Raw genomic sequence first — 17628 nt, forward strand, 5'->3', positions numbered from 1 at the left:
CCAACAAGGAAAAGAAAAAGCAAACTTAATTGGAAAAGGAAAACAAATCCCAATAGGAAAAGGAAAAGCAAATCCTAATAGAAAAGGAAAAACCCAATCCTTATTGAAAAAAGGAAAACTAAAACATAAATAATAAATCTACTTTATTATTATTATTCTCCTGCATCACCTGGTCCTTATTACCGAGCCACCCCTTGAATACAATAAATCGTACGAAAAGGCCTTGAGGTGTGCCATGCTCTTCCCACCAAATCTCTTATCCAGACAGCAGTAATGATCACGTCATACAAGGTATTCAATCGGCAGGGCCGGCTCAATGTATTTGGGGGCTTTAGGCGAAATTTTGAAGTTGAGCCTTTTTTTTTTTTTTTAATATTTAAATATTAATTAAATAATATTTATTTTAATAATATTATTATTATTTTCATTCTCATTGTTGTTTCATGACTTTTAACTTTAACTTTTAACTAGTTGTCCAAAAAAATTGATCTGGCATATATATATATATATATATATATATTTGGTTAATTGGTCTTATTTTACAATGGACTTATTATATTGGGGCCTTATTTTAGAGGCCTTAAATTTTTATGAGAAAAATTTTTGGGCCTTATATTTTTTTTTAAAAAAAAAAAAATTATACCTTAAGTTAAAATAAAATTAAAAAAAAATTTAGGCCTTATTAAAAATATTTTTGGGCCTTATTAAAATTTTTTTTAACCTTTCTAATTGAAAGCCCTAGGGGACCGCCTTAAGGCTTAGCCATTGAGCCGGCCCTATCAATCGGTACGTCACATCTACTGAGGGAGAACTTTTGCTTTGTACTAATCTTTGTCATTTGACTTTGTTATTTAGCTGTCTAGTGTGTTGTTAGCCCAAATCCCTCTTTGATTGGAAACTGCGTTAACATGTACTATACGAAGGCAAAAATGCTTCCTTAGAAGCTCTATCCTGTAAAGGTAAACCACCTATTAAGCAGTTGTTGAGTTGTTGTAGGGAGCATTGCCAAGAATCTAGAGATTTGTGAAAAACACACCGATTACAAAAGTCGCTACTTTCCAAAAAAACAAAAAAAGCCTGGGAGACGGTACCAAAAAAAAAACAAAAAAAAATGCAGCGACGCACGACAAGAGCTTCGGAAAAGAAAAACATCAGAAAAACATAAATAGAAGAACACCGAAAAATCCTTGCACCCATTTACTCCGTTGTGTGCGCATACATCCTCTAAGCCAAAAAATCCCAAGGTATTCTGCATAAATCCATTACTTTGCCCGCCATACTCTCCTCGAAATCCCAGTCCAAGCCATCCAGATTGGTTGCGCTTTGCGCTTCCCATACCGCAAGACATTTCAATGCCGAACTGAAGGATTGTGGGGTGGAGGAGGTTCCGACTCCGAGGGAAGACTTTGTTGAAGATGAGAATTCACAAAGTCGATGGAATGTGGAAGTGGGGAGCCCCAGTTTTCCGGCCAATGTTTTCCCGGCGGCCAAGTTGATTTAATGAGTGACCAAGCGTTCTTTCTCTTGGCGTTCATTGCCTGCTCGGTATGAGGAAATGTTGGTTTTTCTTTTTTCTTTTTACTGTAATTGTGCTGTTGTTCAAGCTACATTACACCTTTCTTTTGAATGGGAACTATTTTGAATTCTTGACTGACCAAAGGAAATTTTGTAATGGTTCATCGAAAATTAGACAGTAATATGAAATGACTCTCGTTGTGAAAATCAGAAGAATATGCAATTTGTTCCCTGCTAATTAATTGATACTTGCATATGTCAGAAGAATTAGATATGATTTGAATAAACTCTGGTTTAAACTTGTGGTAGTCATTATTGGGCATTTGGATGGGGGTAATCTTTTAAGATTTATGGGAGTTCTAAAAGATTACCCCATTTGATTGCAGTTTAGTGGAGGGAATGTAGATTCCCTCCCAACCCTCTGTGGGAATGTGGATTCTCTTCTAGAGAGGTAGGAATCCACATTCCCTTACCTTGGGAATGTTTACTTTTTTTGTTAAATATTTGACAATAATGTCTAATTTGAACTCTCTTGTACACTTAAGTGCACCCAGTTGCTAAATATTGCCAGTTGACCTGAAACTGTATTCAGATCCCTCAAACAAAACCAAATAATAATAATAATAATAATAATAATAATAATAATAATAAGATGACACAAAAGAGCAAGAATAGGAGATCTGACTTTAGGGTCAATAAACCTGGCCTTCTCGGATTAGGGGTGTTATGATGTTTTCTTTTAGATGTTTTCTTTTATTCTAGTTTAAAAAGTAAGGATGGTGTAGGAAATTCATAATTGTGTGTATGGGATATCCCTGAAGGGAAAAAAACTAACAAAATGGGATTGACAGAATATACTATATATATCCTCTGCAAATCCTCTGCATGGGAAGATTGCAGATACGGCAACAGAAAAACTTATAATATTACATAATGATGCATATTAGTTAAAGAAAGCCCCATTGTCCATTTGCCTCAACTTCTCTCCAACTTGACCTTCCTTAGCCAGGGAACAACTTTGAACATAACAAGAATAGCAATTCTGTCTGTCAAATTATCAAAGCTTCGAAAGTAAGCTTGCCTCTCCATGATACTTTAACAATTAATGTGCCACAAACTCCCCAAAATCCAAAGATAAAACCCACTGCCATGCTAATATAGAAAAATTCTGCATCAATTCCCTTGTCATCATTGCCACCATTTGATGTTACTTTTGGATCGATTTCATCTCCTGGGCACTTTGTTGGAAGAGGAGGTCCACAAAGTAAGCTGTTACCTTCATAGCTGGAAGAGCCAAGTGTCTGTAGTTGATTCCCAGATGGAATTTTTCCAAACAAGTTGTTGAATGACAAGTTCAAATAACTCAAGAAATTTAAAGAAGATAAGCTTTGAGGGAAAGGACCAAAAAGTTTGTTCCTTGAAAGATCAAGTGATTCTAACATTCCCAAATTTCCAATTTTTTGAGGAATTTTTCCAGTTAAATGGTTCATTGATAGATTCATGCTGACCAATCTTACGAGCCTTGTTATATTATCAGGTATTTCTCTTTGATATATTATTATTTGAGAGGTCTATGGAATGGACAAGTGCAATAGTAAAATTATATATGTATTCTCTTCCTTTAGAAACCACCATAATTTGCTCGAAATAATTTGTATGATAGCTGCTTCGTGCTTTACTCAAGTTCCCTATGCATATATTGAGGGATTTCTCCTGACAAATCATTATTTGCAAGGTCTAGGATCTGAAGGCGTGTAAGAAAACATAGTTGTTTAGGTATGTTCCCGTCAAAGAAGTTGGATCTTAAGCTTAACCTCCGTAAAGACATTAAGCTTTCTCCTATACATGCTGGAACATTTCCACAAAATTTGTTCTCTCCAAGGTCAAGGTTTACCATCCCTCCATACTTTCTAAAGAAAGATGGAAGCTCCCCTTCAAAATGATTTTGGCTCAATGACAACACACGTAGTGAACTGAAATATTGCATTGAACTTGGGAAGGTGCCAGATATATTGTTGTTTGCTACGTCCAACACAGATAACAACTTCAAATCCTCCCATTGATGAGGGAGTTTCCCAGACAAGTAGTTGTTTCTCAAAATAAGAACTTTCAATTTCCGTAGCATTCCAATAGAATGAGGAATCCTGCCCGTAATAGAGTTTGAAGAGAGGTCCAAGAATGATATCCTAGGAAACAGCTCACCTACGTTTTCGGGTATAGGACAAGAAAACATATTTTTTTTAAGATATAAGATGCCCAAATTCCTTAAAAAAGTGGGATTGGACCCTCTAAATTGTTGGAACTCAGATCAATATGAAATACTGGATGATGAGCTCGAGTGTTTGGTACCTGCCCGTGCAGGCTGTTATTGGACAAACTCAAATGATGGATATTTGAGCAGGAATTCCAAAAGCCAGGTGGAATGGTGTCAGTAATGCCAACGTTGTGGAGGCTAAGAAACTGGAGTTCATTTTGAGTATGAAGCCATGAAGGAAAGTTTGGACCCACTTACATGTTATCTAATTGAACATGTGTCAAGTTAAAAGAAGGAACCCAATCATGCTTCACATCTAAACCCAATGTCCATTTTCTAGAATATTCCATAGACAAGTTTAGAACTTTTAATCTGGTGAGATTCTGAAAATGAGGTTCCGTTAAGAAACCTTCCCATAAATTCCAACTGAGATCCAATGAAACAAGCTTTGGTAGTTTGCCAATGCTTCTGGAATGGTTCCTCTCATTTGATTGTTCCTGAGGTTAAGTACTTTTAAGGAAGACATGTCTCCAATAGAATGTGGAAGCAAACCCCGAAAAGAACATGACCCAAGGTTAATAGTTTTCAATTTCTTGAGTCCGCCCAATGAGTAAGGGATATTCCCCCCAAGCAATTTATTACCACTCAAAGCATTGATTTGAGGTTGCTGTTGTAACACTGAGATAACCCATTCACAAACTCATTTATCTCCCCACCTATTTTGTTGCCTTTCAGATTAAAAATTTACTAGTTGCAAAGGTTGGAAAATGAGCTTGGTATCTTTCCAGAAATGTTGTTTTCAGATAAATCCAATCTGCGCAAATTGGTCAGATGTCCCACACCAATTGGAATGATTCCAGCAAAGAATGAGCCAGAGAGACTGAGATACTGCAAAGTTTTAATGGAACCCAAAAACTTTGGAATGTTGATTCCATTAAAATTATTCATGCTTAGGTCCAGGTAACTCAAATGTTTTAAATTGAGAAAAGAAGAACTTATCTTACCCCCCAAGCAAGACTTGTTCTCTCCATCAGCATTATATTTGACAACAGGAAATGGGTTTTTGAGGTCAAGCATGACGACATATCCCGTTGTGTTGTCACAGCCAATGCCTTTCCATTTACAGCAATCTTGAGCAACCCAGGAAGAGAGTCGACTGGATGGATCGGTGAGACTTTCTTTGAAGCTAAGAAGTGCTATTCTCTCCATCTCTGAGGATCTGAAAGTTAGATTGCTAGTGCAGGAAGCAGGTTTAATAACTTGTAGGCAGGGAAGTCCCCCCAGACAGATGAAAAAAATCAGAAGGAGACAGCATTGGAGATGAAAATGAGGATGCTAACCATTTTGCTAATGAAACACTTCTCTTGATGTTTGTTCTGTGAAGAAAACTTGAGCTGCCATACCAAATCAATAAATAGAGGTGAGATTCAACCACACTGCTGAAAACCATGCATGTGTTTCGTCGGATGGTGTTGGCTTATTTGAATGTTTGATGCATGTGGCCCTTGGGCCCATATTGTTAAAGGATTAGAGCGCCTTTGTTTCACTTGAACTTTAGAGTAATTATTTTATGGTCAAAATTTTACTTTGTCCCATCTAATATTAATATTGTATAAGTATTAAATTATTTAAAAAATTTAAATGACATTAACAACATGAGTAATGCTAGATACTGTATTTTTATCTAATAATTACTTAACAATATTAATATAACACTTTTCAACTAATCATTGATTTTTTATTTATTTATTTATTTTTTAACTTAGATTAATCCCAAAATTAGTTAAGAGTGTCACCTAAAAATTGTTAGACAATTGTTTCTCACATTTCTCTTAACCTCATATAGAACATTAAATTTGTGAAATATTTCTCTTAACCATAAAATACTCTTATGCTCTCCATTTGATTTGGAATCATGTGAAGAACCCGGAATTAGCCAAAAGACAAAAAGTATAAAACATGTGACTATCAAGAGCTACCGAAGCATATGATACACCAACGAGAGGATGACCTTAAATTACAAGAAATAAAAGGCCAATATTGATCACAGTAAATTAAAGAACAGGGCCAAAGTAAGAGGGATCAGTTTCTACTCAGAAAAATAAATAAATAAATAAAATCGGGGTCAGTTATCATTTCTTCTTGAAGCAGTTCCCATCGTAGATAAAGAGAGTGACAGAGAACCTATTAACTGCCAAGAGACAGAATATGAAGTAGAGACTATAAAGTTGTAAAGGCACAACCTTTCTCCACTCTAATTCGAGGTATGATGCTATCTATGTTGTCACGAATTTCTGTATTGTTTCTCTAAATTACTTCTGTTTTGGTCAAATCAATCTTGTATCTTGGAACCCTTTTCTTATTTCTTCTGTCCTATGTTTCACTTTTGCAGACTGTGTTTTTCCTATATTCAAGTTTCTTATATTTTTTCTTTTTCTTTGTGTTTCCTGAATCTGTTTTCAGGTGGTGGATGATGGGTAACCTTAAACATTGCTTGATTCCCTTGTAATATATATAGCATCAGAAAGTTCAATGATTGGAATTGTTATTATAGGTGATTTACCCAATTCCCTGAATTCACAATGAAATCTGCTCTTATAAGCACTAATTCCTTGCACCCATTTGCTCCGTTTGGTGCGCATATATCCTCTAAGCTAAAGAATCCCAATGTATTCTGCATAAAACCCATTACTTTGCCCGCCATACTCTCCTCGAAATCCCAGTCCAAGCCATTCAGATTGCTTGGGCTATGCACTTCACATAACGCAAGTCCTTCGAATGCCGAATTGAAGGGTCGTGGGGTGGAGGAGATTCCGAGTGAAGACTTTGTTGAAGATGAGAATTCACAAAGTCGATGGAACGTGGAAGTGGGGAGCCCCAGTGTTCTGCCCAATGTTGTGCCGGCGGCCAAGTTGAGCTTGAGTGACCAAGCTTTCTTTCTCCTGGCCTTCATTGCTTGCACGGTATGAGAACATGTTGGGTTTTTTTTTTTTTTTTACTGTAATTGTGTTGCTATTCAATACCTTTTTGAGAAATGCTACACATGCTCCCATACTCTCAAAATATAATGATGATTTTTAGTCACACGTGAGGGAGTGTGAGAATAAGAGCGTTTGTAGCATTTCTCATACCTTTAATGGATTTCTTTGGTTGTTTAAGGCATGCTTGCTTTTCCCATTTGGGTTTAAGGGATCAGTTTAATCCTCCATTGCGTTGGAAGTGCACATCCATGGCTTGATTGGAACTATTCAGAATAAGATGAAGCCTTTTAGGAATTCATGAAGTCACTACATTTTAAATGTTTTGTGTAGTGGTGATGGCTACAATGATAATGACTTCAACAATTAATAATGATGGCTTTTTGAAAAACTCTATCCAGAAAGATAATTTAAATTTCTATTCTCGTGGAACATGCAAACAGGGTTTTAATAATTCTCACTAATCAAAATTGTAGTTAGGTGTAAGATCTCATATTCCCTAAAAAGAAAATTAATAAAAATAGAGTAAATATGGATGCTTATTGATCATTAGTAAGAGGTGACTTTTATGATAAGGAAAAGAATGAGGAAGCCATATAGAGAAGTATGTGCTTTAGGAATGTGTATTTCCCCCTGTTCTGGTCACAAAATAGATGAAATAAAGCAAAAAATGGATTTTTGTTGCAGCAACTGATGTTATTTGGCATTTACAACAGATTGGAAACTATTTTCAATGCTCGACTTACCAAAGGAAAATATGCTATTTGTTCCAAGCTAATTAATTGATACTTACATATGCAAGAATAATTTTTTTGATAAGTAATAAGAAGTTTTATAAAAAAGCGTAGAGGCGCCCCAAGGTACACTGGGAGTATACAATAGGATCACCTAACTAGAAGGAGAAAAACGAAGAAGAAAATCATCATAACTAATCGAAACAGGAGATACATGCGCAACGGTCCAAAGATACAAAGTTTGAAAGCAAGAGGCTAAAATGTCTTCCCAAGTCCCCTCCACATCCTCAAAGCACCTATTATTCCTTTCCCTCCATAGACACCAAAAAAAGCACGTAGGCACCATTTTCCACACTGCGGCACTCTCCCTCCTCCCCGAAGACCACCAACAAGCGAGTAAATCCGAAACCCTCTTCGGCATCACCCAAGACAACCCAAACCGACCGAAAAAGGTGCTCCACAAAGTATAAGCTACCTCGCAATGAAGGAGAAGATGATCCACCATCTCCTCGGACTTCTTGCACATACAACACCTGTTTGTCACAATCACCCGTCGCTTTCTAAGATTGTCCAGGGTCAAAATTTTTCCCAAAGCCGCCGACCACACAAAAAAACTCGCCCTCAGAGGAGCTTGGGTACGCCACACACTCTTCCACGGAAATCCTCCCCCAACAGGACTCGCCAAGGCGGCGTACAGGAGCTTAACCTTGAATCGGCCTCTTTTGGAAGAATTCCACCACAGCCTATCTTCACACCCTCGCCTCACTTGAGCAGCATGTAACACCTGGAAAAAAGAAGCCAACACCTCCACCTCCCAATCATGCGCTTCTCTAGAAAAGCTCACATTCTACTAGTTAGTGCCTCCCAGCACCTCCAGATGCTCCGCCACTGAAGCATCCTTAGCGCAGGCAATGCTAAATAAACCTGGAAAGGCATGCTTGAGAGCCAAATCACCACACCACAGATCGTGCCAAAAGCGCACCTTAGACCCCTCCCCAGCCTGAAATCGAGTAAACCTTTGAAAATTGGCCCACCCCTTCCTGATGTTCTTCCATAACCCCACCCCCAGAGGACCACCCGGCTCCAAGGAACACCACCCTCTCCAAAGACTACCAAATTTCGCATTCACCACAGCCCTCCACCAAGAATCTCTCTCTAACCCATAACGCCACAACCACTTCCCTAAGAGGGCGCGATTGAAGACCCTAAGGTTCCTGATACCCAAACCTCCCTCCTTCATCGGGGTGCAAACCTTCGCCCACCCTACCAGGTGGAACTTGAACTCATCGCCTAGACCTCCCCATAAAAAGTCCCGCTGCAACTTCTCGATCCTCATTGCAACACTACCTGGAATGGGAAAGAGTGACAAATAGTACGTCGGCAAGTTGACGAGAGTACTCTTGATAAGGGTTACTCTCCCCCCCTTAGACAGATAAGATCTTTTCCACCCGGCCAACCGACGTTCTATCTTCTCAATAACTCCATCCCAAATATGAGTAGCCTTGCAAGAGGCCCCTAACGGCAAACCAAGGTACCTAACAGGCAATGAAGCAACCCCACACCCCAGAATCTCAGCTAAGCTGTCCACTTGGACCACATCCCCCACTGGAATTATCTCCGACTTGGCCAAATTAACTTTCAACCCGGAAACAGCTTCAAACAACAGAAACACACTCCTCAAATACCGAAGCTGGGCAGGCCTAGCATTACAAAAAATCAAAGTATCGTCCGCAAACAAAAGATGAGACGTAGTAATATTACCGACCTGAAATCCCTCAATAAAACCCCCGTTCACTGCCGCCGAAATCATTCTGCTTAGAGCTTCCATAACAAAGACGAACAACAGAGGACATAAAGGGTCCCCTTGTCTCAAACCCCTGGAGCTGCTGAAGAAACCATTAGGCGAGCCGTTGATCAGGATTGAGAACCGCACCGAAGAAATACAATGTTCAATCCAAGAACACCAAATCCCCCCAAAACCACATCTCCTAAGCATGTATAACAAGAAACCCCAATTCACATGGTCATAAGCTTTTTCTAGATCCATTTTGCATATAACCCCTGGCTCCCCAGATCTCAGCCGACTGTCTAGGCATTCATTAGAAATCAAGACAGGATCGAGAATCTGCCTACCTTTAATAAAGGCACTCTGGGATTGAGAAATGACCTTATCCAGCATAACCTTCATTCGATTTGCTAACACCTTTGCTATGATCTTGTACATACCTCCCACAAGGCTAATAGGCCGAAAATCTCTGAGATTAGTAGCTCCGGGAATCTTCGGAATTAGCGAAATGAAAGAGGCATTAAGGCTCTTCTCAAACCTCTCCCCAGCATGAAAAGCATAAAACACCTTCATTACATCCTCCCTCACCACCTCCCAACAAACTTGGAAGAATGCCATAGAAAACCCATCAGGACCCGACGCCTTATTGCCATTCATTTTAAACACTACCTTCCTTACCTCCTCTTCTTCGAAATCTCTCTCCAACCATCTAGCCTCCTCCTCCGAAATGGAATCAAAGGAGATACCATCCACCATAGGCCTCCAGTGACATTGCTCCGAAAAAAGTCTTTGATAGAACTCAACCACATACTCACTAATCTCGGACGGATTTGAAGAGATGCTGTCTCCAATCATGAGAGAATCCATAGAATTGTATCTTCTATTAAAATTAGCTATGGAGTGAAAAAATTTCGTGCATTTGTCTCCTTCCTTTAGCCACATCACCCTGGACTTCTGCCTCCAACTCACCTCCTCCATAAGCATGCAATTCTCTAGCTCTCGAGCCACATCCGCCTTCCTCCTAACTTCCCCTTCCTCCAAAGCCCTACTTTCTTCATTCGCATCCAATAACCGAAGCTCTTCAAGAAGCATCCTCTTATTCCTATCAAGGTTACCAAAAACCTCTTCGTTCCAAATCTTCAAATTCAGCTTTAAGGCCTTTAGCTTGCTAGCAAACACGAAACTTGGCGAACCATGAAACTCATAGGAATCCCACCATTGTTTCACTTGGGCCACAAAACCATCTGCTTTAAGCCACATGTTCTCAAACTTAAACGGCCTCTTCCCTCTTGACACTTCCCCGATCTCTAGTAAAATTGGGAAGTGATCTGAGCACAGGCGAGAAAGTCTCTTTTGCTTAACCCCTGGACACCGTGCCTCCAACTCCGGAGAAATAAGAAACCGATCAATCCTTGACCATAGGGGGGGATCATTTGAAATAGACCATGTATACAAACCCCCAATCAAGGGAAGATCCATGAGCCCCTGATCCGAAATGAAATCCGAGAATTCCATCATGGACGAGTCTAAATGAGCATCACCTGATCTCTCGCTGGGAAAGCGAGTTACATTGAAATCACCCCCAATACACCAAGGCATATCCCACCAACTGATAACACCCGCTAATTCCTCCCATAGAAGCCTCCTGTCCCTATAGAGATTCGGGCCATAAACCCCAGCAAAAGCCCAGACAGAATGATCTCCACTGTTTCTAAAAGATATTGCCAAGGTGTAAGACCCCACACAAACCTCGACCTTCTCCACCACCCTATTATCCCACATAATTAAAATACCTCCCGAAGCCCCACTAGAATCCAAACAACACCGATCCACATGACTCCTCCCCCATAAGCTACGGACTATACTGCGAGACATCTCCTGAATCTTGGTTTCTTGAAGACAAACAATATCAGCCTTCCAATCCCTAAGCATATTACTCACCCTAAGGCGTTTATCCTTCCTGTTCAGCCCTCTCACATTCCAAGAAAGTATTTTTAACTTCATAATTACACCACCTGCCCCCTCCCCTTCCTATTTCCGCGACTTGAACTCGCCCCTTTAGTATCATAGTTCACAGAACACTCCAAATTCCTAATCTCCCTCTTACCCTTGGCCCCACTACTCGTATTCAAAATCATCTCATTGTTCCGACGTTCCTCTTCCAAGGTCAAAAGCGCAAGCAATTGTAACTTGTGACCCGTGTAAGAGATCCCCACAATCGGATAAATCTCATTAGCACACTGGATTACCCAATCCGAGTATCCCTTCACACCCCCATCATTGGGCCCGTACAACTTCAAGGGAGAAGGCACACTGACCTCACAAGAATCTGTGTCTACAACTCGAGCTTTAACCTCCCTGCCCACCTTCCCGGCAGAGTAATCAGCTATGATCCTAGTGTCCTGCAACAAGCCCAGCCCCTCACAAGCCTTGCAAGAATAATTGGCTATGATTTAAGTAGGCTGTGGTTTAAACTTGTGGTAGTTATTATCTATGCTATTCTTTGCTGACAAACTTGAAGCTTGAATTTTATTGTTGACTATGATCTACATTAATTTCATCATTATTGATAATCATGAATTAATTTCAATGTTTGCAGACTTCTGTGGCATTCACTAGCCTTATTACTGCAGCTGTCCCAACACTATATGTAAGTAGTCTGACTTTATGATTAAGTGCGGAATTTATTATTTATTATTATTATTATTATTATTACTATTATTTTTTGGTGTCCTACTCCCAGCACCACACGTCAGGCTTAATTCATCTCACTTAAGTCTATTACAACATTATGACTACCTATTCTTTTGCAATATGCCTAAAATATGGATAAACCAGTGATTTATTAGTTGCAGCAATTTCTGTAAGTTCTTTTGGAAAGTGTGTTTTTTTTTTTTTCTTTTATGAGCAATTGTTTCATTTCTCATGCCGTTTCAGCTAATAGCTAAAGGTTGATCCACTCCCACTCCCAAAGCACCCCTAAAATTTTGTTACTGCTAATTGATTTAATAGCCACTAACAACTCTATGTTCGTTTGGCAAAACTCTTTGGAGGGTGGTTTTTTGCTTTTTGGTTGTGAGGTCACATAAAGGTAATAGTTTTTTATGGTTTGAGTTGTATGTTAATGCTTACATACCTTAACAAACGTTGCCAAACGAGCCCAGAGTCTACCTTTTTCTGTTTCCTGACTAAACATTTCTAAAACGCATGCAATATATGGAAACATGCTGCAAATTAGTCTGATATGGAAGATAAATAAGGTCAAATAAAAAATTGTTATATTAGGCAAAGCTTGCTTGGAGCCTACCTTCAAATATTTTTCTCCCTTATATGTTTACCTAAGAAGAGGTATGACAACCTAGTTTGAGTGATTGGTGCACTTGCTGTGAGATTGGTTATATTGCTGATGTTAAAGTTAGGTTGATGCTCTCTGCATAACACTAAACTGAGGTTTCTTCCTTAAAGAGTTTACAATCCAAATTTGTTCTTGTTAGATAAATGTTTTGATTATCTCTGCTGGTTAGTGTATGAGTGCATAAATTTTAGGGCCAAAACCAAGATCTATAAGTTCGAGCACTAAATTTCAGGGTTGAAATAGTATGGTTTTGGTGATTGATATGCAGATATACTACTGCCTGAGGACAATAACGGAAAAGTTGGTTTGGGTAGGATAATGTGATGTCTAGCTTTTGTAGATATATATCTGCTGTTATGTGTGTTAAGCTTAAATCTCTTGACTTTCTCTGGCCTGGCATAAAAATGATGGTTTTCTTTTAAGATATGAGAATTCTAGGTGGTCTCAAATTTTTCTCTGTAGCCAATACCTCATGTTTCTATTTTCTGCATACTTGATCAAAAACTTAAACGATGTTATCATATCCTCAATTTGCAATATACATTTCTTGTGTTGTTGTCACAGCCAACACCTATCCAATTATGGCAATCATCACTAACCCAAGAAGAAAGACGACCTAGTGGATCTGTAAGATTGTCTTTAAAGCGAAGAAGTGCTTCCCTCTCCACCTCTAAGCATCTTAAATTTGGGCTCTTGGTACATGAAATGGGTTTAATAAGTTGAAGGTAAGATGCAGTTCCAAACAGAGAGAAGAAGAAAATGGGAAACCCCGTGAGCATAAGAGTGAGAATTCATATTCTAGGAAAGGTTTTGAGGGGTTATGCATAATGATGAGGGGAGTGTTATCTAGGTTAGATGAGTTTGACAAGAGTCACAAATCTGTATCTAAGGTTAAAAAGGTTTGGGTTAGGAAGGTTAATACCATTCACCCGTTGAGGGGGAGTGGTGGTGGACTCACCTAAAGTAAGGTGGTCCAGAACATGCCTAAGATTGGTTGTCTTGCATATTTCTTCATATCCTAGAGTATGTATCATTCATTGCATTGCATTTTGTTTCTAATTTCTGTTCTGCATATATATGCATTGCATTAATTTTGTGCATTTTATTTTGAAAAAATTCAAAAAGACAAATATTTCTTTTAAGGTTGTTTGCTTATTGTTGTCATATGCACCTTGATAGTCCATAAATTTCTCATGACTATACATGAGATGAATATGTATTAATTAATGGACTGATTTTTTTTGTGCCTAAGCATAAGCTTCTATGGTACATTTTACCTATGCTTGAACTCTTGTGCACATTTAAGCTTATATTAAGTATAAATTTGACCTTAAGGGTGAGTTATGTTAGGCAACCATATAAGGACGATTGACTAGTTGTGTCTATTAAATTGACCAAATGCTAGTTGAACCTAGGACCTAGAAATTCCAACATTCCACTAATTTCTTTTTAAGCACTAAATGATTAAAGACACGTTCTCAAAGAGAAAAATAGTGAAACAATAAAACAAAACATATTCCAAAAGGAATCTATTTCACTGTGCCTTATTTGTGCTCAACTTGTCCCTATATAAATAGTCGTGACCATATTCATTGTGGAAAGAGACAGTCACTACCAAACAATGTTTGAGTATGTGCTATTACTACATGAGAAGTGTATTGGATGAGGGTGACACGACCCTAACAAGGTTTGACTTTTATTTAGACATACATGTCAATCTTCCCATGAGGTAATTTAAGTTTTTTTTCTTGCTAGCCTATCCCCTCACCTTATAAGTTCTTAAACTTACTTGATGGTTAGCTTTCACACACAACACACAACCATGGGTCGAGTGGAACATGTTGCTTTGCTTGTGTTGAAGAAACTTTTGTTTCATATCTTTTTATCCTCATGGATATTTTGGACATTTTGAGAAATAACCGGATAATCATTTCTTAATACATGAGTCTTTTATGTTATCATGTGTGTGTATTTGACATAATGAGTCTTATGTTGAGGGGGATAATTTTTTTCATGATCTGCATTTCACTTATTATGCATTCGTAGCTTTGATCATGTTTATGTTTCTGTGACTTTCTTTGGGCTTACTGGTGTTTTACTGCCCCTGATGAGAATAGATAGAACACCATAGATAATTTTGATTTTGATATACTTGTTGCATCTATGAATGATATTTGTTTTGTGTTCTAATAGATTTGGTGAGCTCATGATTATATTCTATTCAAATCTATTATATTATTGATCATTATTTATTCCTGTTCCACATTTGTCTTTATGTGTTTTGTGAAGTGTTTCAAGAAATATGAAGACCTTTTGTCATTCTGTGATAAAAAGGGGGAGTAATGATGGGAGATGATGGAATGTCTGCATATTGGTTTTTGTCACCGAATTGCCAAATGGGGAGTTTGTTAGTATTTTTTGTCGACAATTATCTCTAGGATTTGGTTAGCTTTTTCAATGTGTAGGTATATTGTAATCTGGAATGTGCAGGATTCTAGTGTTATAGGATAACTCGAGATATTTTGCTTGATAGTAGTAGATATGATGCGGCTAGGCTATCGGTTGCCTCTGTATAATGCTTATATACATACTTATTTGTCTGTATTTGTTGTGTGCACATGCAAAGAGACAATTGACATGCATTTGATGATTACAAACACTCTAAAAAAATATTAATTTGATGATAACATTGAGTTATTTAAACTTCATCGGGTGGAGCTAATAACAGAAACGAATTAGGCAATTAGGCAATTAGCATGACTATATATATCGAGTAATCTAAAATTAAAATGCTAGCGTTATCCTGTAACTATTAAAATCATAAATATCTCGCACAAATCTCTATCAAAATGTTAAAAAACAAAAAAGTGTATGAATTCACCATTTCTTCCATAGAGTAAAATTATTTGGAAGGCTGAATTCAGGTCCGTAAACGGTGCCCAAATGTCTAACAGTCCAACTTTTTTTCTTCAAATAAAATATATTGTTGATATGCCAATCCTGTAACTATTAAGTAATGATAGAAGAATCATCTGAATGACTGAAAAAGAAGGAAATCAATGATTTTTTTACAACTGAAGCATGAAAGCTTATGCATTCAATTCGCAGATTCTATTTCGTTTCATAGCACATCATTGCTTGAATGACAATATTAGCTTCAGTGATGTAATATTAAGAATGATGGTTAAAATTGTAAATTTAGGACTTGTCCTGTCTTTACCCAACTGTTCGCTCACAGCACCATTAAATAGAGAATGAAAATATAATAGTAAGTAATGAGAAATGGATTTTGGAAAATATAATAGTAAGTGAATGGGCTATAGGGTCTCCGCTGCTAGTGCTCTTAGGTTGGGCACATTTGCCTGTTTCTCTCAGCTTATTACTTGCTCCCAAGTGAATATATAAATTTTACAATTGACAGAAAATGGGAATGAGTGAATGTAATGTAATGCTTTTATTTCATGGGTGACACCCAATCCCACCCATGAAACAAGTGGCATATCTATTTGCCAAAGCAATTGAATTATGAGTCATGCGATATACCAACCCTCAATTCCTTTTCTATTTTACTTGGTTGACGTGGCAATGTCTAACATTTTATTTTTTTGAAAAAAAATAAAATAAAAGTAATTGACAATGACACATTAACCTGGCCAGTAAGATATGATGGAATGAGGATGTAGTATGTAACATTACTCTTGAATTATACTTCAACTTTTTTAGTTATAAGAACTAATATTTAAATAAATGAAGAGAAGATTTCATTGAAATTCAAAACAAAGGAAAAAAAAAAGAAAAAATATATTGCAATCAAAATTTTCTTGTGAGTGTTGGTATCATGTGGATACCCCTCGTTAATTACGTTACATTGACTGATTTTTTTTTAGGTACTTTGGAAAATGTAAATTCATGTACTCTTTAGATTTAGAAAATTTATCACATTATGCTTGATTTTTGTAAAATGTTTGCAAAATTTTATGCATCGAAAGCAAAAGACAGAAAATCAGAAGTTTAACAAACAAAGCCATTGATTTTCTAATAATTGTACTATTTTGATTTCTTAATTACTTCCGTTTTCTTGGAAAACTAAACATAACATAGGTGCTTGCAGTTATATACCATGATTTTGAAATTAATTGTTCTATTTTGATTTTCTGCCCTTCATTTTTTCTACTTGGATTGAATTAATTTAAGAATAGCATGGTTAGGTTCATACTATTGATCTCAATTTATTCAGTCATTTTGTGGTGACTTTGCATATTCTATGGAATTATCACAAGTTGTTTTTTTGGTGATCAACTGTATTGTACATGGAAATGCTTTTGCATTCAAAATCAAGTGAGAGTGGAACTTGACTATGTGAATATACTGCTTGATTTTGTAATAAAAGAGGATTACTACTTATCAAAAAAAATATAGTGCTTGATTTTGCTCCATCTGCAATTAGTGTTTGTTTGAAGTGAAAACAACGTTATCTCTAATTCCTGTCAGCATTTTCAACTTTGATGATTTGGATTTTCTCTCCATCATTTGACAGATGTGGAGATAGCTGATGGGAATCAAAGCATGCATTCTTTAAAGCCTGCTGGTGGAATAGGGAAGAAGTTCAAAAGGAAATTCAAGATGGGTAAAGGCAAGCGCCGTGGTAAGGGCATCAGGAGGAAGCACCATATTTGATTCCATAGATACTGGTAATTGATATTTCTCCTACTGTACTAATGGTATCAAGTGGCCTGTGGGCAATCTTGGTAGTTCTAAGATAGGTATATTTTGTATTCTGCTTTTGTGTCCTAGGGATCAAGTTTGGAAGGTTGTTGAGTGACATGAATGTAGACTATCCTTTTCTTCTTTTATCACAACTTATAAATATGGATGGATGACTTTTTTTCCCACGCACACAGAAAATTTTAGTGGATTGAAGGATATATCAAATTAGTGTAAAAACAGAAAATTATTCAACTGACTGTTTTACCAAACAGTCACCATTTATTGCAAAGACTAAAAAC

General features: G+C 37.5%; 1 protein-coding gene and 1 pseudogene across 4 annotated transcripts; one reads left to right on the plus strand and one right to left on the minus strand.

The window, feature by feature from the left end:
• Positions 1–1119: 1119 nt before the first annotated feature.
• LOC132171840 (uncharacterized) lies at positions 1120–17488 on the plus strand. 4 transcript variants are annotated; one of them, XR_015912106.1, is made up of 5 exons: positions 5630–6033; positions 6233–6732; positions 11867–11917; positions 14912–15018; positions 17158–17488. XR_015912106.1 is itself a non-coding variant. In XM_059583247.2 (4 exons), exons 2-4 carry the CDS (start codon positions 6352–6354, stop codon positions 13343–13345), a joined length of 591 nt encoding a protein of 196 aa, XP_059439230.1. In that variant the 5' UTR covers positions 1120–1545; positions 6233–6351; the 3' UTR covers positions 13346–13765. The 4 variants fall into 4 exon arrangements, 3 of the variants coding, with proteins under 3 accessions (XP_059439230.1, XP_088372594.1, XP_088372590.1); XM_059583247.2 differs by lacking the exons at positions 5630–6033; positions 14912–15018; positions 17158–17488 and adding exons at positions 1120–1545; positions 13187–13765; XM_088516468.1 differs by lacking the exon at positions 17158–17488 and having other exon boundaries at positions 14912–15255.
• Positions 2491–5094, minus strand: LOC148587996 (uncharacterized; annotated as a pseudogene).
• Positions 17489–17628: the final 140 nt, after the last annotated feature.

Source organism: Corylus avellana, chromosome 1, assembly GCF_965113065.1.
Source record: "Corylus avellana chromosome 1, dhCorAvel1.hap1.2, whole genome shotgun sequence".
Lineage (NCBI taxonomy): Eukaryota > Viridiplantae > Streptophyta > Magnoliopsida > Fagales > Betulaceae > Corylus > Corylus avellana.

What these genes read in the sequence shown, in the direction of transcription:
- LOC132171840 (XM_059583247.2), top strand. Translation starts at nt 6,352, where the DNA reads ATGAAATCTGCTCTTATAAGCACTAATTCCTTGCACCCATTTGCTCCG. An exon ending in TGGCCTTCATTGCTTGCACG is followed by an intron (nt 6,733 to 11,866) that starts GTATGAGAACAT and finishes CAATGTTTGCAG; the next exon opens with ACTTCTGTGGCATTCACTAG. An exon ending in CAGCTGTCCCAACACTATAT is followed by an intron (nt 11,918 to 13,186) that starts GTAAGTAGTCTG and finishes TTGTTGTCACAG; the next exon opens with CCAACACCTATCCAATTATG.